The following is a 25,440-nucleotide window of genomic DNA, read 5'->3' as shown; positions in this document are numbered from 1 at the left end:
CCTTTCTTACTTCTCAGGCACCTTCCCTTCATAAATTGCTGTTGGCTCCTGACATCACCAGGATGGGTCCCAGTATGGCTGCGTGGATAAAAATGAGTGACTGGAAACCTCATAGGTCACAAGGATGGTTTCACACGGGCAGGGACATTGCAGAGAGACTGCGTGCTTCTGTGGAGGGCAGAACCCTCCAATTCTGCCTTACCTGACCCAGTCCTGAGCCTGTGCCTGGGCAGTGGCAGCCTACACAACAGACCTGAGCGCTAATCTCTTTTTACCACTAACTTCCTGAGTGACCCTAAGTCCTTCCCTCCCATGGCTTTGTGCCACCTATGAAATCTGAGGTGCCCTTCCCATTCTGATGTCTGCTATGTATGTCGACCCCTGGGAACTGGGGCAGAAGGAAAAGAATGAAGGTTCAAGGCTTTATGTGGTACTTACAGAGTCTAACTCTGTGCCTCTCACCCTCCGTGGGGCCCAGCCGAGCACAGGAGCACAGGCTCCATGTAAGCACAGTGTGGAACTCCGGGAGGAGCAGGAGGCCAGCCTCAAAGCCACTGGCTGGGGTGGATGGAAGAACTAGTCAAGCACAAGAAACAGCCCAGGAAGGCATTCACCCCGAGGGAGCCCCACCCCTGGAAGCCTGTGCCCTCTGTCCAGGCCCGCCTGACCTTTGGTGTTCTCCGGATCCTTTTCAGCCCGAGGCCTGACAGATGTGGTCAGTGATGAACCTTATGCTGGAGTGGAGAGAGCACCATAGAGCACCAGGCTCAGACGCAAGACATCAAAGCACTAGTCACTTTGGCTCCACAACTAGCATTTCAGCCATGTTTGGGTCCTTTCACTTCTCAGCTCCTTGGGTTCCTTCCCCTAAATTAGGACATATTATTTCTCTGTGGGCAGGGGCTACCAGAGCCTTTCTGAGGTATCTGCTAATGTGCTATAGCCTGAGACTCCCTGTTTGCCCTGCCGGAGAGTGGGTTAGGGGTAAAATAAATTGGCGCATAGGCCCAAGGCCCAAGGTCAACCTAAGATGTGGAGGCTGGGCCAGGGTGGAGAGGCTAGCATGAGTGGGCTCTCTGGGCATTTCTGGCAGACCCCATCTCTAGCACTGACCTAGTAAAAGACCAGCTTGGTCCTTTAGAACACGTGTGCTCTGGAGAAGGGCCCAAGGTCAGGCAGAGCTGCAAATGTAGTCATCAATCCTAGTTTGCTTCCCCAGGGGCCAGCAAAGATGGAATGTTTTTGTTTTGCAATTGGCTCATACCTGCTACCAGAACGACATAGGCAATTTACTCATAAAAGCATCCTTTACTCTAAAAGGAGGCTTAAAGGAACATCTGAGCAGAGACCATCTGACAAGCAGGGAAGGGGGGTAGATCACTTTTTGGACCCTGACTCAAAGAAAAGACAAGATCAAAACAGTAAATTTGCCACTTAGTTTTACTAGTAGCAAAGGTCGAAAGGATAGTCCAATACATAACTCTGTTTTCTGAAAACAGAAACTTAGTGATTCATCTGAAGAATCAGCCATTTTTGTGTGTGGGTCTCCTTGCATCAAGGACATTGAGTAACACAGATGATGTCTTAGTTCCATAGGGGCTTTTAGGAACTTCTAGGTCAAGCTGTCTGTGCTTGTAGTCGGGCCACATCCTTGCTTCCAGCCATAAGTAATTGCCAAGCAGCAAATGGGAATGGTTCGGGTTTGTTTTTTGGAACCTTAAGGTTGGAGCCTTAATAAATATCAGTACTTAATAACCTAGTTCTCTTTTTTAAATAACTTTGTATATAATTCACATACTTAACGAAGTTCACCCTTCTGAAAGTGTGCATTTAAGTGGTTTTTAGTGTATCCGCATTATGTACACCCATCACTATACCTAATTCCTGAACATTTTCACCACTCCAAAAAAAACTACCCCATACCCACTAACAGCCACTCTCCATTCACTCCTTTCCAGCCCCAGGCAACCACTAGTCTATTTTCTGTCTCTAAAGATTTGACTATTCTGAATAGTTCTCATAAGTGGAATCATATAATATGTGGCCTTTTGCACCTGGCTTCTTTCAGTTAATGTTTTTAAGGTTCATCCATGTTGTAGCATCTATCAGTGCATCATTCCTTTTTATGGCTGAATAATATTCTGTTGGATTAATATACCACATTTTCTTTATCCATTATCAGTTGATGGACATTTGGATTTTTTTTACTTTTTGGCAGTTATGAATACTGTTGCTGTGAACATTTGTGTACAAGTTTTTGTGTGGTGATATGTTCTTAATTCTCTTGGATATAAACCGAGGAATGGAATTGCTGTATCATATAACTTGATACTTAACTTTTTGAGGAACTGCCAGACTGTTTTCCAACGTGGCTGTGCCATTTTACATTCCCAACAGCAGGATATGAGGATTCCAGTTTCCCTACATCCTTGCCAATACTTGTTAGTCTTCTTGTGTATAGCCCTCGTAGTTGGTGTGAAGTGGTATCTCATTGTGGTTTTGTCCTCTATTTAAAAAAAAAAAATTTGCCCTGGTCAGTTTTCTCAGTGGTTAGACCAAAGATCATGGGTTCAATTCCCAGTCAAGGGCACGTGTACCTCAGTTGCAGACTCAATCCCTGCCCCCAGTCGGGGTACAAATGGGAAGCAACCAATTGATGTGTCTCTCTGACATTGTTGTTTCTCTCTCCCCACCCCACCCCCTCCCTCCCCTCTACACCTTCTTAAAAAAAAAAATCAATGGAAAAAAGATCCTTTGGTGAGGATGAAAATTTTTTAAAAAAGAATTTTGACCTAGGCTAAATAAGGCAGAGACCAGAGCCAGTCCCCCTTAGGGAGCAGACCATGGCTTTGGTAATGACCACTTTGGGATGGCCATGGCTGGTGAGCCACAGAAGAATTGGTTTGAATTTTGGGGAAGGTTCTGGGCTGGATGTGAATTGGACAGGTGCTGTCCACAGGTAAGTTCCCTGACCTTTCTAGGTCTAGTGACACTCATGGCCTCACTTTCACTTGGTTTGAACTTTGTTTATCTGGTGGCTTACAAGTGAAATAAAGGTCTTATTCCAAATCCTGTCTTTTGGTGAAGTGCCATAGACCACTGTACTACCATCCCTGGCAGCCCCCACATCCCCACCTTCTCGTCTTATCTCCTCCCAGTTTTGAGCTGGCTGTGTTTCTCATTGCATCATCTACTCATTCATGAGCTTGTGTCAACCTCCATTATGAAGTCATGAGTCTCTGGAGACCCTGACTCCAATGTATTATGTTAAAAATGGAGACTTTATATTCCTGCTGGATACATAGTTAAAAAACGGTAGCAAGTTCCACACAACCTCATTCTTTGGAACTCAGCTTCTCTCACAGCTTCCTTTTCTACTGTCGTGGTGACATTCTGTTACTGATCCATGCCTCTCTCCAGAGAAGGAGAATTAGAATGTGTGGGACAGTTAATGTCACCTTCTAATCTTGTCTACTTTGGTGCTGTGCCAATAGACAGGCCCCACCACCAAGAAGAGGAAGGACACTCCCCCCGCCCCACACACACACACACACACACACACACACACACACACACACACACACACATTCATATCCACAGCTTTCTCTCATAAAACATGCTTGCTTGTGGGCCACTACCAACCATAGGAGAGATTCAGTGACAGGCAGCCAAGTCCTCAGCTTTTGTTTGTCCGTGGGATACTACAAGACACACCCAAGTCACTCCAGCTGTGCTTGACCCTGGATCTGATCTGGAGGGTGGGTCAAAGGCAGGAATGGTGGGCAATGATCAGTGGCAAGTCCCAGGTGACTGAGGACAGACTCTAAAATGCAAAGAGGAGCAATGATAATGAGGTTCCAATATTCCACTAGTGGCAGGGCTGGATAGGAGGTACCAAGTGGAAGGCCCAGTCCCTGCTGAGGCTGACTGCAGTCTAATAGAGGAGCCTGGGTGGCCACATGAAAGGCCATGTTCCATATGAGCTGCATAAGGTAAGTGTGAGAGATGTGATGGGGGTTCAGAGGGAGGGGGGCAGGGGAGCTCCTGCTGAACTGTTAATCCTGTGGTTCAGCTGCAATAAACAGAAATGACTTGGGCTTTTGTCTTAAAAATCAAAAAGGTTTGGGTATAGAGATTTAGCAGGTTACATCATCATTGTCATGATCTGGGGATCAGAAAACTCCAGAGCCATGCAGCAGCTGCATAGATCTGCAACAGAAAGTGAACGCCCTTTATACTGCCATCTTGACTCTCACTCAGCTCAGTTCAAATTCAAGGCTTAATTGAATGCATCTGATAGAACCTATATCATCTCTCTAACCATAGCTGCAAGAGAGCCCAGGAAAATGTCTTTGTTCCCTTTTCCCGCCTTTCATTCAGGAAGGTGCACTGGGACAGAGGTCTGGTGTCCTGATCTGTGTCTGTCTGCACTACCGGTCATGCTTCCCCAGCTCACCCGAACTAGAGAGTCTCCTGCGATGCTTGCTGTACACCCTGTACACCCTGGGCCCAAGCCAGACCGGGATGCAGATCTCAGGGAAGGGCCTTTAAATCCATGTTTATGAGTTCCTCAGGTGATTCACATTATCAGGCAAGTTTGAGAACTGAGAAGGGAGGAACAGACTTTCTACATTCTTGGTACTCAGATCAGCAGCAGCACCTGGAAACTTGTTAGAAATGTAGACTCTCAGGCTGCACCCAAGACTTATTAAATGCGAGGCTGCATTTTAACAAATTCCCCAGGTGGCTCATATGCATATTAAAGTTTAAGATGTTCTAGTGTACAAACTGCAATGTTTTCCTTCACCTGGATATCAGGTGCAGTCTTGGTTCATGGCACAATATGATTAGTGCATGCAGGCGCCCCTCGTTTTAAGTTTTTCTACTTTTACCCCCTGTATCCACTCCATTCGCTTGACCTGTGAATCAAATGTGTTTCATATGTTTTTAAATATGCATATATTCTTATACTATAGAATACATTATATCTTCAAATAACCATAATGAGATACTATCCTCATTTTCTAGGCCAGAAAAAGAGACTTTGGAAAGGTCCAATAATTTGTTCAAAACCTAGCAGGGGTCTCAGAACCAGGCAGGCATGAGTGCAACTCTCAGCCCTACCTTTGCTGGTGTGTGGCCTTATCTGCAAAGTGAGTATCGCCTCTACCTTCAGGATTGTTGTAGGGTCCGGCCAGATACTGTGTCTTATAAACAGATAGTTGGAGCTCAGTGGCTACCAGCTATTATTACTGAGGCCACGTGAGTAGGTAAGCCTGGGGGCTCATGGACAAGAGGAAGAAAACTGGCTGCCCTCCAGTGCTGGAAACAAGCATTATCTGGTACTTGGCATACTAGGCTTTTCCTAGTCATGTGTGGTATCTTAGCCACCCCTGCCATAACACTGTTGGCAGCATTGGTTGAGGTGCTGGACTTGCCCCCTAGGGGTGGTAGCATGATGGGAACCTGGGTCAGCCTGGTTCTAAAGCCAGTGCTCTCTCTGTAGAACCGCTGCACCCTATGCAAGTGAAGAGCATGGATCCCTAGGCAAAACCTATTTCTGAAGCTGGAAAATGAAGTCAGGGCTTGTGTGAGACAGGAACATGACTCCAGAATGGTCTCAGACTCCTAACTGAGTCCTCTCCTGTTTGTAAGGTGTATCTCATATTCGGAGCACTTCCACATACAGCCACGGTGCCCAGGGCACCCAGGTTAGGGGCATCTGCAACCACCCAGCACAGGAGCATTAAACAGAAGAAACAGGCCCACGAAATCCCTCCGTTATGGTGAGCTCCTGAGAGCCTTCACGAGACCCCAGATAAGGGCTTGGGCTCTGTGCAGGGCTCTGTCACCAAATAACACTCACCTCTGCCTCCTGAGTTTAGTAGGATAGGAGCTACTCTCCCCATTGAACAGATGAAAAAGCGGGCCCAGAGCAGTTAAGTGGCCTTTCTAAGGTCATGCAGACCACAGAATTTCTAGCTACAATGTTTTCCCACTAAAAACTGGCCCCTAAGTGACTAAAATATAAGTCCTCTTCCCTTCCACCTCCCTCTTTCCCCTCAGTCTGAGCATTATGAGGAAGGAGCCATACAAGTTCAGCACCTTGGTCAGCGCCCACCTTCCTCGCAGCTGCCAGAGGCAGCCTTTAGGCCAGATTAGGTCAGAGTCTACTACCTAATCCAGGATGGCCCACCCCTGGGACAGACAGGCATCCCTAAAAGAAGAGGACTGGGCCCTAACGGGTTTGGCTCAGTGGATAGAGCCTGCGGACTGAAAGGTCCCAGGTTCGATTCCAGTCAAGGGCATGTGCCTTGACTGCGGGCACATCCCCAGCAGCGGGGAGTGCAGGAGGCAGCTGATTGATGTTTCTCTCTCATCGAAGTTTCTAACTATCCCTCTCCCTTCCTATCTGTAAAAAATCAATAAAATACATTTTTTAAAAAAAGAAGGGGACCTGGCTGTAGGTGTCCTGCCTCCAGGAAAGAGCCCTGTCCGTCCCCTCCTCCAGATTGGAACCACAGGAGCACAGTTTCATCCTGTAGACTGCTTGGTGCCCAGGGCATAAATTCAAGCGAGAAGCCTATAAAAAGAGAGGGATATGCAAGGGCCCTGAGCCATGGTGACCTTAGGCAAGTCCTTTAGCTTTTCCCATCTGTAAAGTGGGGATAAAGGTGGGCCTGACTGTTGCCAAGATCCTGTCCACCTATGAGATTCCATGGTTTTAAGTGGGCTGGCTACCTGACCAAGTTCAGTACTCTCCCACCTGCCCTCTCCCCCACAGAACTTTCCAGCTCACATTTAAACCATGGGCCTGAGAGAGGCAGCCCACAGCCCATATCTGTCCAAAACATGCTCTGACTGGCCTGCATGTTATTAAACTTGGTAAGGTGCACAATGGCGTATTGTTAAATCTGAGACTTGACTGCTATTTACCAGCTCTCACCTTGTGGCCTTGGGTAAGTCACTTAATCCACCTGTTCCTCAGCTGCCTCGTCTGTAAAATGGAAGTAAGATAGCGTCCACTCTCCAAGGTGGTTATGAGGCTTCAATAAGCTCGTAGACGTAAAGACTTGAAAGCGTGCCTGGCACAGAGAGGACACTATTTCATGTAAAAATTTGATGATCTAATGTGTAATGCATGACTGGTTCACTGAAATATAGTGACATGAAGTCTTTTTATTCTACCAACCTCTGTCAATTCCCCCTTTCTCATCTCAGCAGTGAGCATCCAACCAATAACTAACTGGTCAATTTGATTTTCTAACTCAGTCCAATTTAAAACTTTTCTACTCACAGCCAGTTCTAGGATGTCTCCTCAGGCCTCTTAAATCCTTGCCCCACTGTGGTGGGGTGGGAAGGACGAAGGGAGAAAGATAAACGGTCTCTTCACTGGCCATGATGTTGGGGGTTGTGGGAGGTGCTCTTGTTCCAATTCACACTGCTTTTGGTGTGTGGAGGGGCTTGTTTGATTGGTTGGTGGGTTTTTGTGTTTGTTTTTTATGCTGGGGTCTCTAGTAGACAACATGAATAATTTGGGGAATGGGTAGGGCTTCATCTTAGACTCTCAGAGAGGAGTCGGGGTAGTCAGGGTCTCTGTCCAGTCCACAGAGACCCACAGTCCATCTGCTTCTTGAGGAAGTATGCTGGGCTGCATAGCCACCTATACCACCCCACAGCTCCAGCCTCCCTTCACTGCCCTTCATCAACACTTGGAGCCCAGGAGTGCCAGCGTCCTTCACCTCCCTCCAAGGCCTCAGAACACTGGGAGGGGATGCAGGACTTCCCTCTTCCTCCATGACTGTCAATACCACCATCCCTTTAGGCTAGCATGGCTGCTCCCATGGACCTCCCACATCAGAAATTCTGCAGGTAGAAACAGACCTCATCTCCACGTTCACAGTCGCCCTTATGCTCCAGAAGACGCCTTTCAAGCCCTCAAGAACAGCTTCCTTATATTTTTCATCTGTTTGGTGCTATACCTCCAAAACCAGCACAGCACTGACACTCAGACCTTTGTTGGAAGAATGGATTCCCTTGGGTGAGCAGTACTCGAATGGTCTGCAGGCCATGCAGTTCAGCAGCCTCCAGCTGGGAGGCAGAGGCTACTCCACTTCCTGAGAGAACTCCCATCTCTGTGAGTGATTCAGTAAGCCCTGGGCAGGGGGCGGGGGATGCCTGGGCCCAGCAGGTAACATCTCATTGGACACTCCCTTGTCCTCAGACTTGGCCTGTCACAATTCTCCAGCAGTAGGATAATCCTTTTCTCCATCCTTTTACCTACACAAAGGTCCAGATGTCCAGCTGCTTTTTAAAAAATCATGAACCCTGGCAACCCTAAACCCATCCATCATAGTGCAACAGCCAGCCAGCCCTGACACAGGCACCCCTTCTCATCCTGCCACTGCTGCCTACAGCCACTTGCTTCATTCGTGAATGGCACCTAAGGCATTTGCACTTGGGCCCCTGCTTTCATTTTTTACGGGGGAGGCTGGAGACTCTCAGGATGAGAGTCAGATGCTGTCGGTGAGTCAGCAATAATAATTCACCTGTGGGTATTTAACCCCTAGGAGTGGCTTCAGTAAAAGGAGATGTGGACACAGAGAGGAATCAAAAAGAGAAGGGTAGGGAGAGATTGGAGGAAGAGAACTGGGAGCGAGAGAGAGGGATGGCCTTTCCTGAATGCCCTTGACCCTACCTCAGTATTGGCCCAGATGCCCCACCACCCTACTCCCCTGGCCAGCTTTCCTCATTAACCTTCCCCCAGGTCCAGGAGAGCAGCGGCTGCCACCTCCGCCTTGGCAGCTCCGATGCTGAGAAGGGACAGGCTGCCAAGATGGAGTCCTGGGTTTTGAGGTCAGCCCTTCAATACATTTGGCTTCCAAAGATTCTTCCTGCCTCACACATCTGCAAGCAACCATAATGGTGACAGCCTCCGCACATACCAGGCCCTGTGCTGTGTGCTGTATCAGCATGAACGTGAGTCCTCATAACCACCCTATGAGTTGAGGACTGGTCGCCCCCATTCTATAGATGATGAAATGCAAACTCCCATGATGATGCCCCTGCCTTACCGCATGCCTCATCTCGACACTCCAGCACAGAACCTGCAGGCCTCCCTCCCAGCTTGCTTCTCCCCAGTACATACCGGGCTGTTTTATGCCCCTCAACCTCTATTTATGCTGTTCCTCTGCCTGGAATACCTTTCCTGCCCCCCACATCCAATACTGCCTCACTGCTTTAAGATTCCTATTAGATATCCCTTCCACAAAAGCCTTTTCTGACCCCAACTCAATCTGACAATCCTGTACTTCTTCTGTACCCCACAACACACACACACACACACACACACACACAGCCTCCTGGGCACTGTCCTGTTTCCCTAGATGGTCTGTGACCAACTCAAGGGCAGGTGCCATTTGCCCCACAGTGCCTTGCCCAGGGAAGAGTGCAGATTAGGTGTGAATGAATGGACAAGTGAACGGGAATAGCTAACATTATTGAGACATTATTGAGGGGTTATGAGGTGCCAGGCACTGTGCTAAGTGCTTTGCAGGTATCAACTCATTTACTGCTCACCCCGTCTTATGAGGAAGGCACTGTTATTAGCACCCCCATTTCACAGATGAGAAAACAGAGGCTCGAGTACATTAAGCAGCCACCAAGCAGCCAGGGAATCAGATTCCAGAGCCAGGGCCTTTGTACTTTTATGTGATGGATGATCCCCAGTGGACCCCCTCCATAAGGGGGCCTGTTCCCAGTCACTCAGAAAGCTCAGAAGTGCCTGGCCTCCTAGGAGGAGGGAGGCAATAATCTTGCCATCAAGCTACCCTGGGCCCTCCCATCTGCTCATTAACAACCCGGCCCAGGAAGAAGAATGAGTGAGGAAGAGGGTGTTCAGACCAAAGACAAGAAGATACAGCATGTCCAGGGATGCTACTCTCTCTAGCCAGGCTCTGGTCACTGGGGCACTGGGTTTTCTCAAAGGAGGGGAGTTGGAAGCTTGGGGAGCCTCTTGACTAAATCCTGCCTGACTCCACTACTCTATCCCTGAAAATACCCAACATTGACCAGTAAATGCTAACATACCTCCACTGACAAGGAGCTCCCTACCACTCCAACCCAGGCAGGTCTCAGCAAGCTTCTCTTTCCCGTAGCTGAAGTTTACCTCCTCGTGGACATCCAGGGAAGCCCATTCTCTCCCAGGGAAACCAGCAGACTCAGCTGGAGGCATCTCCTTGACTTCATCAGTACCACCGACACCCCATTCCCTCCCAAACAGAACCTATAGACAGAAACCCGCCTCCTGTGGCCTCTCAGTGACGCCTCCCTTCCAACCCCTCCTCGTGCTCCTCCAAAGCTCTCCAGGCACAGGGTAACGTGCCCGTAGCTTTGAAGAGCCCTCTGCTTGGTTCCCCATTTCCCTCAGTTCCCGGAGAAGGCAGAGTGGGGAGGTTCCCATATTTATTCGGAGGTAGAATGATTTGCCCAAAGGCCTACAGGGAAGGGATGACCTGCAGGACCTTGCTCACCTGGTTCCCTGCCCAGAACCACACCGAATTCCAGGTAGAAAATGCTCCCTGGACATCTCTCTGCTTCCTCCCGTCGGGAGCAGGAAGGACACAGAGAGAGCAGCTTAGCATGGAGAGGGGAGGGAAACTGTTGCTGTGGGTTAGCATCCTGGGAGCTGCAAGCCTGAGGCTTCCGGAGAGAGAAAACGTTATCAATAACCCAGAGGCTGCCTGGCTGGGAGCTGCTTCAGGAGCATGTGTCCTTGGCTTCTGAGCTAGGTCACAGCAGAGAAGCTGTGTGTGCGCGAGTGTGTGTGTGTTCACGCACAAGGTGTGTGCATGTGAGTGCGTATACATGCACAGGCATGTGCTCCTGCAGGTGTGCATGTATGTGTATGTGTAGGTGCATACATGGAAGGAAGAGGACATTTTATTTAAAGAGAATACCCATAATTTGATTAACAAAATAAACTGATGAATGGAGTGGATCCAGAGATTTGGAAGGCAGCTATGCTCACCACTATACCACCAACACCTTCAAGATCCAGAGATTTGGAAACATGGAACAGAGTGTGGAATCTCGGAGGGAAGGCGAGGGTGGGACAGGGAGATTGATGAGTAGGAGATGATCAACCAAAGACCTTGTATGCATATATACATAACCTATGGACACAGACTATAGGGTGGTGAAGGCCTGGGGTGGGGGTGTGAGACGGGCTGGAGGGGGTCAGTGGGGGGAAAGGGAGGCCATTTGTAATACTTTCAACAATAAAGATTTTTTAAAAAGAAACTTAAAAATTAATAAATAAATAAAATCCCTAAGAAGATGATGCTTATTGCCAAGGAAGGGAGTGGTAATGGTGGGCTCTCTGGCAGCAGCATTTTCAGCTGGGAGACACAGAGGATGCCTGAGATGGGCAGATGCAATGGTGGATATTGGCGCTCCAAAGGTCCAGGCCTGGGCACTCCCTTGAGTGAGGAGAATCAGGCTGGTGGATCTCAGGCTCCTAAACACCTGGCAAATGTCCCCAAGATGAGCTGGAACCTGGCTGTCTCCTGACAAGGCTGGGGAGAGGGGTCTTCTGCCATCAGGGAGACCCTCACCTCTCCCATATGGAGTGGGAGACAAGGAGGCGAGCCTGGCTTTCCTGGAATAAGCCAGAGGCAAGGGATGGGGAAATAAGGTCAGGGAGGCCCAGGGGCCATACTGCTTGGTGTTCTATAGGCCACTAGAGGCCTAGCGCATGAAATTCATGCATGAGTGTGGTCTCTAGGCCTGGCCGGTGATCGAGGCGGGAGCGTCTGGTGTGGAAGGGCAGGTACCAGGTGACCTCTGTACATGCCCCTCTGCCTGAGTCACGGTGCCCAAGTTCCCACACGAGGGGGCGATGAACGTGGCCAGACTCTGCAGGCCGGGGCGCAGCGTGGGCCTCTGGGCCGCCCAGTAGCACCACACAGAAGCTGGATGGACAGAGCACTCTCTCCCAGCCAACCTCGCAGACCAGCTCCTGCACTAACCCACGGGGAACCCGACTGACCGGCCCCTATGGTCCAGGCCGCTATGGCAGGTCCCAGTGGCTATGGCCCAGCTCACCCAGAAGAGGCCACGGTGGGGGGAGCGGGGGTGCAGGGGAGGGCTCCTCATGGGCACCAGCACCATGAGGGGTGGGGGGGTGGGGGGGGTTCCCTGGAGCCAAACCCTGGCATCCTGGGGGAGGGTAGTAGGGGGAGTGAGAATGAGCTCGGGGGACACCCTGCATTCTCACCGCACCTCCATCCCAATCACCCCCAGGTAGCTGGCAAGAGGTCACAGCACGTTGCCATGGTGGTCAGCACACATCATAGCGAGCAGCTGAACTCCTGGTCTCCCAGTAGAACTCCCAGTCGAATGACCGCCCGAGGGGACAATTTGCATATTAGGCTTTTATTATATAGGCTTGTGAGGAACCTAAAACTTAGACAATTTAGGGAGTCATCCTTTTAAAAATCAAAATTATAAAAACTTGACTCGGGACCTTGGAGCCTATGCAAGTGAGGGGCCTACACGGTAAACCCTCCTTTGGACAGGGCACCAACTTCTGCTTTTGCCTGGAGTGAGAGGGAGTCATCGGAGGGCTCTGAGCTGAGGAGTGACCTGCCCCAAGTAACCTTTTCACAGGATTCATCTGGCTGCAGAGTGGAGGCTAAATGGGGAGCAGAGGCGGGGGGGGGGGGGGAGGGCGGGACAGCAGAGGGTCAGATTCTGAAGACAGAACAAAGATCTGCCGATGGGTAGAATGAGGCGTGAGAGAAAAAAGGCAGACAGTTGACCCTGAGGTTTGAGGCTTAATCCAGTTGTCTCCCCTGCGGCGGGGAGGAGAGCGAGCACTGACCGGACCTCATTCCACGCAGGTCTGTAGCTCACCTCTTACCACCTCCCTGAGCCCAGCTTTCATTCTTCTCACCTCACAGATAAGGAAGGCAATATACTCGGAGGTGGAGTACAACTTGCCTAATGTCGCACAGCCAGTAAAGAGCAGAGCCTGGGTTCAGACCCAGTTCTCCCAACTCCCAAGTCGCTATCTGTTCTAATGCACCAGGAGAAGCAAGACGTGCGCCGCAGTAGCATGTCTGGTGGGAGAGGCCGTTCCTGGAGGGGAGCCCCCCGTTCCAGTGGCCACCGGGTCCTGTGGGACCACTCCACACGTACCCCCCCAAAATCCTGCAAAGAAAGTTCTCGGCACCCTCCCTGCTGACTCCTCATTCCCATCCACTGTGGGGAGAGTTCAGCTGCAACCCTGGAGAAATGTTTTTGGCATCTCTCAGGTTTTCCTAATTCCCTGACAAGGTAATGACTGCCTTAATCCATTACATTTTCTAAAGGAATTTCTGCATTAGGATGCAAAGCAGGCTTCTCTGGCTTAGAGAAAACCTGAGATTCCTGGGATTTCATCTTCTGATTTAGCTCCTAAATACAATTCATTGCATTTAAATTATAGGAACTGATGATCCCAGGTGCATCTACTCCACGGGTCTAGTCTCCAAATGGGCCCCCCACCATCCCAGGAATCCATATGGCCTGGGTTTGTGTTTTTATTGTCATTATGAATTTGAAGGGCCTTGGCTCATCATTTGGGATGCTCAGTTCTACTGTCATTTCCCTAGAATGGCTCGTGCCACTTTCTGCAGCCACTCCTCACGGGGAGCCCAGGGGAAACGGGCACCGTGGTGGAAGCCCTGGCTCGTGAATCTCTCCCCATCTTGAAGCCTTGTTCTTTTCGTACCACATCCCTTCATCACCAGGAGCAGCACCTGGAAGGCCAAGCTGAACAGCCCTTGTGCCCTCCAGCCCTCCCCTAGCCCTCTGCTTCTGGCAAAACCTGCCGGCAGGAGCAGATACTTGATCTCCCATAGAAGCTGTGATGTTACACTGCCCCATGTGCCACTCACCAGACTGGAGGCTCAGGTTACAGCTCTAATCAGGGCTGCTCTAGCCTGCAGACCCCATGCCCACCCCACCTGCCCACCCCCGAGGGACAGTCAGATCCAAGGCCCACATGGCCAGTGGAGATGGAGTGAAACAGGATCTGCACGGAGTCAGGGGGCTCACTGAAATGACCCCTTCCCGCCCATGGCCTAGAAAGCTTGGACTCTCAAAGCCTTCCCAGGCCATGCAGACTGGACAGAGACTCCCCCAGTCCTCAAACACCTGCATCTCCTTGCCCCCTAGAACTCACTTCCTTTCCTTGTCAGTGGTTTAAAAAGAGTCTGGACAGAGCCCGGGATCACAAGAGCAATGAACAAACCATGATCAATGTGGCCGGAGTTTCCAGGCCACCCAAATGTGCCTGATTCCTCCCCAGATATTTTGGGGCTGCACTTTACTGCTGAGAAGGGCTGGGGGAGAGGGAGAGATTACAAATTCCGCACTAAAAAAAAATTTTTTTTTTCTGCTATCAGAATAAAGCCAGGCCCACGAGAAATACTGTGGAGCAGGGGGAGGTGATGCAGGGCCACCTCGTGTCCACAGAAACACAGCAAAGCCCTCACCCTCTCTTGCATAAAAGACCCCTCTTGTTCAGGGAGTTGGTGAAAACTGTGCACTTGACTTTGTGAAATGTGTGCTAAGATCTAGTCACTGCAGGAAATTCAATCCCAAGACCAAAACCAAAATGGAGCGAATTTTGGACTTAACCTGGCATCACCGGGAGACTTAGGGAACTCTAGCAGGGCCGTGAGAGCTCCTGGAGTGGCCCAGAAAACGGCACAGAGAATGGTCAGTACCTGAAGGAATGGCCAGAGGCAGGTAATGGGTGCTCATCCTAGGGCAGAGCTGGAGGCGCCCAAGGGATCGTCCGGTCCGACCCTCACTTTACAGTCAGGGGGACAGAGGCCTGGAGAGGGGAGGGCCACCCCAGTGCTGACTTCTCCCCTCATTGTGAAGCCACCTCCCACCTTAGATGGTCAGGGCTCAAAGGGGTCCCTCCAAAGTCGCCCAGCACCCACACTTTGCTGATGAGGACTGTATACAGAGATTCTGGAATTTCCCAAGGCATGAGGAACAGGATGGGCAGCCTTTCAAACTGCTCTCAATTGTCAGAAATGCCAAGAAACCTCATCCTCCAAGGGCAGCAGTTTCTGAACTTCTGTATTTGTAGCAGCAGAAGCCATCTCTGAACAAAACTTATACAAAACCTCAAGCTACAAAACAGATCAGGGGGCCACCCTCTGCAGGGGAGCCTGAGCCCGCCCCTGGCCTCCCCTTCCAGCACCCAAGACTCCTGCCCCAGGCCCCTGTGTGGAGCTCAGTCTAAAACCCAAGGCCTTGGGGGTATTGTAGCCTTGGGTTTCAGATCAGGGGAGCTCCTAATTAAGACCCCTGGAGGGTGCGGCTGGTCTCTGAGACCTGGACAACTTCGTTTTCCACCAGGCCCTGGCCCCCATCCCCACTGAGCTGTCTCATGCGCAGGTTAATGGAGCCATAGGTCTTCCTGGAGCCCCTGTAGGGGACGAAGGTTGGCCGGCGGTAGAGCTCGCCCTTGCACAGGGAGACCATCAGCAGCACGGACAAGAGCATGCCGCCCACTGTGAGCAGCCCCAGCCCCGCGATAATGCACTTGTCCAGGTGGGAGCCCAGGCGGGCGTAGTACATCTCTAGTCGTTCCATCTCCCGCGCTGTCACCAAGTCCGGGTTGACATGGGCCTCACGGGGAATGGCATACGCTGTCACCACCAGGAGGATCCCACTCACCAGGAAAACCAGAGCAGAAGCAAAGCCATAGTCCACCGGGCGGCTCACGGGCTCCAGGCCTGGCCCTTCTTCTGAATGCAGGGACAGGTCATCCCGCTGGGATCGGGGCCTTGAGGGTACACCCCCGGGAGGGCTGGGGGAGCTGCCGAGTCTGAGGTCCCCAGGGTTCTGGAAATGGGTCTCATGCTCCTCCGAGGAGAAGCAGGCGTTCTCCACACCCTGCCTGGATGGGGCCAGCAGGCCTAGAGGAGCTGGTCTCCTTGGGGTCTGGGGACCACTGCTCAGTGTCTTCAGTTCCAGAGCAGGGGGAGATGCCATTGGGAAGGAGGGCCCCAGCTCATCCCTTGGCCCCTTGGCAGCTGGAAGAGAAAACAGAAAGTCAGTAAAATTTAGCCAACCTCGACCAAGATCCTGCTGGTGTTGGACGGCACACTGGACCCCAAGCGATGTGCAGATGGGCCAGGCACAGTTCCCACCAGGGGGAGCCTGCCAGAGAGCGGGGAGGTGGGATTGAGACAAAGACAATCCGTGCCAGGATCCTGCTCCACCACTGGCTGGCATGTGGCCCTGGGCAATTCATTTATCCTTTCTGCGCCTCGGTTTCCCCATCTATTAAATGACGGTACTACTACCCCTCCCTTATTCAATGGGGCTGATGTAGGGATTGAGATAATCCATATAAAGCTCTCATGACAGTAAGTGCTTGTAAGGATCAGCGACGGGCTATTTTATGGTGGAGGGAACTTAGACACAGTGGCTGTCAGGTGTAAATCCCAGCTTCACCACTTGGGCTTGGGCAGGCAATGTGGCCTCTCCACCCTCAATTTTCTTATCGGTTAAATGGGAATAAGCGAAGTGCCTCCTTCACAGGGTCAACTTGTGGGTTTCATAAAATAATGCATGTAAGGCCCAGCCAGTTCAATTAATGGACACCATTGTGATGAAGTGAGGATGATGAGGAGCAGGGGAGGGATAGAGGTGATGACGGTGATGTGGGAACAAAGCAGAGAAAGTCAGAAAAGATTCTGGGAGTGGGTGGCATTTGAGCCAGATCTGAGAGGATGAGTGGGGATAGAGGGATGGGGTAGCTCACAGGTCAGCTGGGAATCCACTCTCAAAGGACTCTACACATCAGGCCAAGGAGTCAGGGAGGTGAGGTGTGGGGACAGGGAGGACTACCTAGGTTTCAGAAAGCTCTTTCTGGCTGCTGTGTGGAGGCCAGGGGTCCAGGGAGGACTCTGATGTGGTCAGGGGAGGCACACGGGTGGGGACTGAGAGGAAGGAGCATACATGAGAGCCACGCTGAAGTCAAAGCCAAATGCCTTCATGTAAGTAGAAGCTGGGGGTTGGAGGGGGCTGGCTGAGGACTGCAGATGGGGAGATAGAGGGGGAGGGGGAGGGAGCACGCTGCTCAAAGAGGAGGTGTCACACCCAAAACCAGAACACACTCCCACACAGTCAGACAGGTAGACAGCACAGGTGCATTCCTGCCAAAGGATACCAATTTAGGGCTCGTGGGCCAATGTTGGCTCACAGAAGTTTCAGGGGTGTTTGTTTGTTTGTTTCTGGTCTGTCCATTTGTTTTTGGTGAAGTATTTGCCAATATATAAAAAGCAAAATATTTTACATTTTAAGCTTTGGGTTCCTGGCTTCTCTTATAAAATGAATAATCTCAACACCCTAGGCACCCATTTCCTCGCAACACCTCAGCTGGAGTTGATGGAGGCCTCCTGTTAGCAGATTCCGTGCTGCCCCTCCCAGGTCCCATCAAAGCCCCCTTCCCCACCTGGCATGTAAAATCCCGGTCCCACAGCAGAACTACTCTGTTCCCCACACACCCGATGTCCTGGGAGCACATACCCAGGGCCCCAGGCACACAGACCCAAGTCCCCACAGTGTACAGAGACCCTCCAGTTGCAGAGTGGCTCACACACTCTGGTGTGTCTACATACACCCATACACATGATTCTAGATGTTTCTGTGCACTCTCATGCCTGAATTTATTTTCCAGTGCATTGTTGTTCCGTGTGTGTGTGTGTGTGTGTGTGTGTGTGTGTGTGTGTGAGAGAGAGAGAGAGAGAGAGAGAGAGAGAGAGAGATGGGGCGGGGGAGGGGGGATATGAGTTAGTTAATGAAGTGAAAACTGAATGAAATGAATGAGTGAATAAATGAAACTCAAAGAGCCTCAGTGCAGGAAGACACGTTTTTCTATCTTTCTGATCTTTTTTCCAACATGGACTTGCATTGGACACCTCTGAGCTCACACAGAGCCTTTCATCTGAGTACAAAGCCTGTTTCCACTTACAACCCAATTCTATCACCACATTCTTCTTTCCTGAGTTCCAATTTAGTAAGTGTTTACTGAGCACCTCCACGCCCTGTTGGGCCCTACAGTGGGCACTTCCCTCCGGAGTATCTGATCTAACCCTCACCAGCCCCGAGCGCAGGAATTACTCTCTCCACTTGACAAAACGTGGCCAAGGTCCCATGGCGTGCGTGTGGGCACCCGAATGCAAGCACAGCTTCTTGTTATCACCTGCAAACCTGCCAACCCACACACGCCTGCACCAGCGGCATCATTCCACCCGCCCTGGCTCTAGACTGACTTTCTCCCACTACTTATCAGCCACTATGAGCAGCTTGAGGGCAGGGAGGGATATGTGTGGATTCCATCTGGATCCCCAGCCCCCTGCCCAGGGCTTAGAACACAGACAGCCCCCAGGAGTGGCTTGGCAACCTGCCCAGGGAGACCATCTCTCCCACACAAGGATAAGGGAGGCCAACTCAAGGCCAGGCCCAGCCGACTGCTCCCACTCCCAGTAAACCGAGAGGAGAGATAGATTGTTTGGCTTTTCTACTCTTTGCACCAAACGCATTTTCCTGAGTGCCCTGCACAAACAGGGACTGGTGATGACAGCTGCTGCCCAGTGAATGTCCAGATGTGCCCCCCACCCCCAGTTTTCAGCACTCTCCAGAGAACTCAGCTCTTGGAGTGGCCTGGGAACCACCTTCCCAGCTTGGCACACGGATGCCTCCGTGTCCCAGAGGAAATCCAGGGCACCCAAATTCTGGCAGCAGGGCTTTCACCAGCAGGAGCCCGAAACTTTTTCCTCGGGATGCCAGAGTTAGGAAGAGGGCAGAGAAAAGGGAGACTCGCTCTCACAACAGGTTCAGAGATGCCCACATACCCAATCAATAACCCAAAACATAAGGAGAAATGGACAAACTGACAAAGATGCTGGAGTCCACTGCTCACATGGTAACTGTACCAGTGACACTCCAATTTCACCTGCAGTCCCACAAGACCTGAGAGGCACCCCCCAGTCCTACAGTCACACCCCAGGGGCCGTTTCCACCCGCAGCACCCACAGACATGGGGAGCCACACGGTGTGACCCACGGATTCAGGGGTCACACAGGCAATCACACCCAAAAGGGATATGGCTGGACACACACACACACACACACACACACACACACACACACAGTTAACTACCCCCAGGACTGCTAAGGTCTACGCCAGACCCACCCGGGGCCCAGCACCACCACCAACCCGCGCGCACTAACACGCGGAAAGACAGACGTAGAGTCGGCGTGGATGAAGCTTCACAAAACCCAGTCGACAGATACACGCACGAGTTGTACACAAAGACTTGGGGCGCGCACAGACGCACACGCAGGTCCACGCTGTTACACCCAAAGTTCCGCGCAGGAAGCGCCAACACCCGGCTGCCCGCCGCACCGGCGCACCGCCGGCCCGCAGCTCACACCCCCTGCTCCTGCCCTTGACCACTAACGCGGCCGGGCTGGGCCGGGCCGGGACAGACGGAACCGGGCCGAGCGGCGCCGGTAGCAGGGCTGCCTGGCGGCCCAGGGAGACCAGGTCCGCGAGGACCGGCGTGCGCCCGGGTCCCCTCGCCGCGTGTCCTTCGGCCGGGCCGCGAGGTCAGGCGAGCTCTCCTCGCCGCCCTCCCCGCCTCGGGCCTCCGCCTCCCGCCGCCCCGCAGTCGTCCCCGCGGGCGTACCTGTGCCGGGCGTCCTTCCCTGCCTCCCCACGCGGGCGGCTCTGCGCCCCGCGGCCGCGGACGAAGGCGAGGGCGCGTCCTCCCCGGCGCCCACCCACCTCCCGGCAGCCGGCGCCCGCCCGCCGGAGTCGCCGCTGCGGCGCAGCCCGGGAGGCGCGGGCCCGGCCGCCACCCTGTGCCTCCCGCAGCTCCCGCCCCCTTCCCGGCCCGGCGCGGAGCCGCTGCTGCCGAGGCGCACGTACCTGCTCGCGCCGCGCGGGGCTGCACGGCGGCGGCGGCCGCTCGGGGCTCCGGGGAGGAGGGACACGAGAAGGGGAGGGAGCCGGGGATCGCCGAACGCAGCGGATCGAGCTCCGCCCGCGGCCCGCGAGGGCGCCCGGAGAGTTAGCGTGGGGAGGGACGGGGAGGCCGGGAACAAACAGGGGTGAGGAGCGGGGGACATGGCGCCATCCTCCTCCCCTCCCCTTAGGGCTTATCTGCCGAGTGGGGGGACCGAAGCTCCAGGGCGCAGGGGCGGGGCCTGGGAGGGGGGAGCTGCTGAAGGAGACCCCTCCCCCGCCGCTTGCCAGTCTCCACGGCTGGGGCGCCCCGACTGCGCCGATCTCAGACGCCGCCTCCCCGCCCCAACCCTCCCCTCTCTGGCCGGCACACACAGCCCCCAGGTAGGACCTGGTCCTTAGGTCCCGACGGTCTTCACTGACTCGTGCGGCTCCGCGGCTCGAGGGCGCCACCTGAAGGCTGGAAGAAAGCCATTGAGACACCCCCACCCTCCCCACCACCAACCACCTTTCCCTGCTCTTCTTTCTCAGTGGGACAGTGGTGTGCACGGCCCCAGCGAGGTGCTCTCTTGGTCCCCGGGAGCCCAGCGCGGTGGGTGTGAGTGAACAGGTGGTGAGTAGGGGTGACTTTCACGGCTTTTTTCCTTTACAGGGTCTCGATTAAGGTGAATTAAGTGAGGTGCCCAGAGCACAAGAGTTAAAGAGATGCTCCTCGTTTTGGGGGCCCAGGCCAAGTCCAAAGAGAAGTTTGGTCTGAAGGTCATGGGCTCCTGGGACGACTCGGTGGCCGCCAGCGTGGCCTCAGGTAAGTGCTCTTGTCTGTGAGCCTCAGTGTTCGCCCTGCTGATGGGATCCTGAAAGTGCAGGCTCCCGGGGCTCTGAGGGGTTAGCAGAGGTCCGCCATCCGGAAAGGTAAGTAGGGGAGGAGCCCTGCCCTGGCTCCTTGAGCCACCTTATTGGAGAGCCTGCCCTGCCCTGCCCTGCCCTGCCCTGCTCCAAAGGCCGGTGCGGTTCTCAGCAGCCAGGAGGGTCCTCAGCAGCCAGGAGAGCCAAGGTCACCCCGGAAGCCAGATGTCTGGGCCTTTGAGGAGGGAGACCGAGGCAGGGCCTCCAGGGTTGGGAAGGCTTGTCAGGGACTTCGAGGGGAAGCTAGCCGCAACACCTCGCTCCAGAGCGAATCCCAGCGCTGCCACTCACAGCTGTGTGGCCTTGTGCAAAAGGCTCCCCTCGCAGAGCTCAGTTTCCTCATCTGCCAAGTGGACGTCGTAAGGGTTTGGGGGATTAGATGAGATACTCCCTATAAACCACGTCCATTTTCCTCCCTCACTCACCCACGGCCCCACCTCAGAGCCATTGCCTTCGCCATCCCTTCTGCCTGGGACACTTCTTCCTGAGATCCCCAGACTCACTCTCTTACTCCTTCACGTCCTTGCTCAAGTGTGACCTTCTCAGAGGCTTCTTCCCAGACCATCCTTTGTTGTGTTTTGTTTTTAAATATGTTTTTATTTAGTTTAGAGAGAGAGAAGAAGGGAGAGGGGGAGAGAAACATCAATGAGAGAGAATCCTTGATCTGCTGCCTTCTGTACACCCCCTCCTGGGGATTAAGCCTACAACCTGGGCATGTACCCTGACCAGGAATCCACCCAGTAACCTCTTGGTGCATCAGGACGTTTTTGCTCAACCAAATGAGCCACACCAGCTGGGCACCAGACCATCCTTTGAAAAATAACATGCCCCAGAACCCTTTACTCCTTGATTTTTTTCTCCATAGATTGATCGACTCCAGGCACTAGCTTCTCTTTGTTCATTGTCACTCCTACCAAAAATAATTGCAGGAGGCAGAGGCTTTAGCTGTTTCCCTCCCTGCTGTATCCCTAGAGACGAGAAACAGAACCAATACATTGGAAGCCATTCATAAATATTTATTAAATAGAGAATGGAGAAAATAGGCAAATATTTACTGAGCATCTATTGTTTCCCCCTTTTAAATCAGAGTCACCCATAGGCTGTGCTACATAGCAAACACATTTTCACAGACAGCATAAATCTAGGGTACAAATAAGAATTATAGGTCCACAGTCCCTTTTTAGAGACCCTTGTCAGAATTTAGAATTTTAAGAGTTTAGAAAGATGACATGATACTTATACTACAATTTATAGAATACACCATGTAGTCTGGGATAGCATCCCCAAATGAGTGGATATTCACACTAAGCGGGCTGGATAAAGACTATAAATAGCCTCTTATCAGTTCAGGAAAGGTTTTGCCAGAAAATCACTTGGAGAAGAGAACTTAGAGCTTTGGGGTTTGGGAGTTCTGGATAAGGAACTGTAGATATGTGGGAGAACAGAGTACTTTCAGGCTGCCTGAGGCACCTCTCTTGATGTGCAGTTGATATGTTTGCTATTGATATTATTTTCTCCTAAGAAAAACTAGTCCAGAATGAATTGCTAGTAATCATTTGAGCTTAAAAATAAGACATTTTAAAGTAGTTTAGCTCCAGCTGGTTTGGCTCAGTGGATAGAGCGTCAGCCTGCGGACTGAAGGGTCCCAGGTTCAATTCCTGTCAAGGGCACATACCCAGGTTGCAGGCTCAATCTCCAGTTGGGGGTCGTGCAGCGGGTGTGCAGGAGGCAGTTGATCAATGATTCTCTCTCATCATTCATGTTTCTATCTCTTCCTCCCTCTCCCTTCCTCTCTGAAATCAATAAAATATATATATATATATATATTTTAAAAAGTAGTTTATCCCAGCCGGTGTGGCTCAGTGCATTGAGCATCTTTCCATGCACCATGAGCGTCAACCTATGAACCAGGAGGTCATGGTTGGATTTCCAGTCAGGGCACATGCCAGGGTTGCAGGTTCAATCCCCAGTTGGGGCATGCAGGAGGCATGTTTTGATTCCTAGTCAGGGCACATGCCAGGGTTGCAGGCTGGATCCCCAGTAGGGGCCGTGCAGGAGGCAGCTGATCAATGTTTCTCGCTGATGTTTTTAATCTCTCTCTCCCTCTCCCTCTCTCCAAAAAATCAATAAAAACATATTTTAAAAAGTAGTTTATAAAATCAGTTGTGGCCCTAGCCGATTTGGCTCAGTGGATAGAGCATCAGCCTGCGGACTCAAGGGTCCCAGGTTCGATTCCAGTCAAGGGCATGTACCTTGGTTGCGGGCACATCCCCAGTAGGGAGTGTGCAGGAGGCAGCTGATGGATGTTTCTCTCTCATAAATGTTTCTAACTCTCTATCTCTCTCCCTTCCTCTCTGTAAAAAATCAATAAAATATATTTTAAAAATAAAAAATAAAATCAGTTGTGTATAGGTTGTCCAGTAAACCCCCCTTGGTTGGTCTATCTATCTGAACAAATGAAAAATCAGACTTATGCAAACCTGTCACCCATTTCCTCACTCACTCATTCTTCTGTCTGTTTTGTTTACCATCATCCCCCCACCCCTTTCCTTTACCCTATTTTTTCAAGCCCCAGTTTAAATTATACCTTTCCTATCATCTCACCTCCAGGTGTCTCAACCCACACTGCTCTTCCCTTCCCTGCTTATTTTACCTGAAATCCTGCTCTCTGTGGAACAGGTCAATCATTGTTTTATGCACATTTGTTCTAAAAGCTTTGTTTCCCCAGCAAGACTATGTCTGCCTTAAAGGAAGGACAGGAACTATATTGTATACTTCATCTGCATCACCCACTGTATCTTTCATACACAGTGTTTCTGTAACTTCTATAAATAAAAAGAGGAACTTTGTAAAACATGAGTTTTGGGGTCAAGTGAATTTGAGAAATGCTGAATAATTTGTTCCCCTGTCGGAGATTTGCAAAGCATATTGGCCTTAAAGGCTCTAAGGCAGTGGTTCTCAACCTTGGCTGCACTTTAGAATCACCTGGGAATCTTTTTAAAATCCTGATTTCTGGGCCGCATCCTCCAGAAATTGTGTTTCTTTGTTACTAATGTTGTGGCCCCACCCCATAACAAAGAAACAGAATTTCCGGAGGATGAGGCCCAGAAATCAGGATTTTAAAAAGATTCCCAGGTGATTCTAATGTGCAGCCAAGGTTGAGAACCACTGCTCTAAGGAGTCCTTCTCTAAAGAAACCTGTAGTAGCTTTATTAACCACACATTTCCTATTCACGGTTGACCTCAAACTCCCCTTTTCACTAGGAATATCCTGCCAATTTTGTTTTTCTTTGTTTAGTTTTTTCCATTTATTTTAAGGGGAAAAAAATCTGTTTACCCCATATCTTCCCCCAACCCCCAACCCCCACCTCTGGCAACCACCAATATGTTCTCTGTACCTATGAGCTTGGATTAATTTATTTATTCATTTGTTTGTTTATTTATTTACTAGAGGCCCGGTGCATGACATTCACGCACGGGGGGGGGGGGGGTGTCCTTCAGCCCTCTCACAGTCTGGGACCCCTAGGGGGATGTCCGCCAGCCAGCAGTCAGACACCCCTCTTGCAGTCCGGGGCTCTCGCAGTCCAGGACCCTTCACTCTTTACCATCCACCTGCAGCGGAGGCAGGAGAGGCTCCCACCACCACCACCACTGCACCCGCCAGCCATGAACCCAGCTTCTGGCTGAACAGCGCTCCCTCTGTGGAAGCACACTGACCACCAGGGGCAGCTCCTGCATTGAATGTATGCCCCCTGGTGGTCAGTGCGTGTCATAGCGACCAGTCGTTCTGCCATTCGGTTGATTTGCATATTAGGGTTTTATTATATAGGATAGATTCCACATATAGGAGAGATCATATGGTATTTGTATTTTTCTGTCTGACTTATTTCACTTAGCATAATACTTTTGTTTTTCAAATATGTTTTTCTTGATTTCAGAGAGGAAAAGCAAGGAAGAGAGAAATAGAAACATCAGTGATGAGAGAGAATCATTGAACAACTGCCTCCTGCATGCCCCAACTGGGGATCGAACCTGCAACCTGGGCATGTGCCCTGACTGGAAATCCAACCATGACCTCCTGGTTCATAGGTTGACGCTCAACCTTTGAGCCACATCAGCTGGGCAAAAATTCAACTCTTGAAAGATAAAATAGTTTAAAATTTTATTCTGAGCACAAGTTTAATATCTTTCTTTAGTGGTATGCTTTTATTCCTTTCTCTTTGCCTTTTGTGTATTTACTATAGGTTTCACATTGTAGTTATCATGAGGCTTACATTTAACAACTTATATCCATTTTATATCTACTTTAAGTTGATAACAACTTACATTTGATGCCATTTTAAAACTCAATATTATTACTATCCCTCACACATTTCATTTTTTTTTTAATTAAATCTTTATTGTTCAGATTATTACATTTGTTCCTTTTTTTCCCCCCCATAACTCCCCTCCTCCCAGTTCCCGCCCTACCCTCCGCCCTCACTCCCCACC

General features: G+C 51.2%; 2 protein-coding genes across 3 annotated transcripts in view; one reads left to right on the top strand and one right to left on the bottom strand.

Moving 5' to 3' along the window:
* Positions 1–3,069, top strand: part of PSMF1 (proteasome inhibitor subunit 1) — a 44,473-nt gene extending 41,404 nt beyond the window's left edge. Inside the window, exon 7 of the mRNA XM_059705786.1 lies at positions 696–3,069. Coding sequence (XP_059561769.1) covers positions 696–723 — 28 coding nt within the window. The 3' untranslated portion in view covers positions 724–3,069. The remainder of the gene's footprint in view (positions 1–695) is intronic.
* Positions 3,070–15,360: 12,291 nt separating this feature from the next.
* On the bottom strand, positions 15,361–20,031 carry TMEM74B (transmembrane protein 74B). Of its 2 annotated transcripts, none has more exons than XM_059707559.1 (2): positions 20,008–20,031; positions 15,361–16,100 (listed from the first exon to the last, which is right to left on the bottom strand). In XM_059707559.1, the coding sequence occupies exon 2, from the start codon at positions 16,057–16,059 to the stop codon at positions 15,361–15,363; it is 699 nt and encodes a 232-aa protein (XP_059563542.1). In that variant the 5' UTR covers positions 16,060–16,100; positions 20,008–20,031. The 2 variants fall into 2 exon arrangements, with proteins under 2 accessions (XP_059563542.1, XP_059563543.1); XM_059707560.1 differs by lacking the exon at positions 20,008–20,031 and adding an exon at positions 19,766–19,957.
* Positions 20,032–25,440: the final 5,409 nt, after the last annotated feature.

Source organism: Myotis daubentonii, chromosome 8, assembly GCF_963259705.1.
Source record: "Myotis daubentonii chromosome 8, mMyoDau2.1, whole genome shotgun sequence".
In the NCBI taxonomy this organism is placed as follows: Eukaryota; Metazoa; Chordata; class Mammalia; order Chiroptera; family Vespertilionidae; genus Myotis; species Myotis daubentonii.
Note: the sequence above shows the minus strand (reverse complement) of the source record. Positions and strands in the feature narration are given on the sequence as shown.

Excerpts from the sequence above, each read along its gene's own strand:
- TMEM74B (XM_059707559.1), bottom strand. The coding sequence starts at position 16,059 with ATGGCATCTCCCCCTGCTCTGGAACTGAAGACACTGAGCAGTGGTCCC.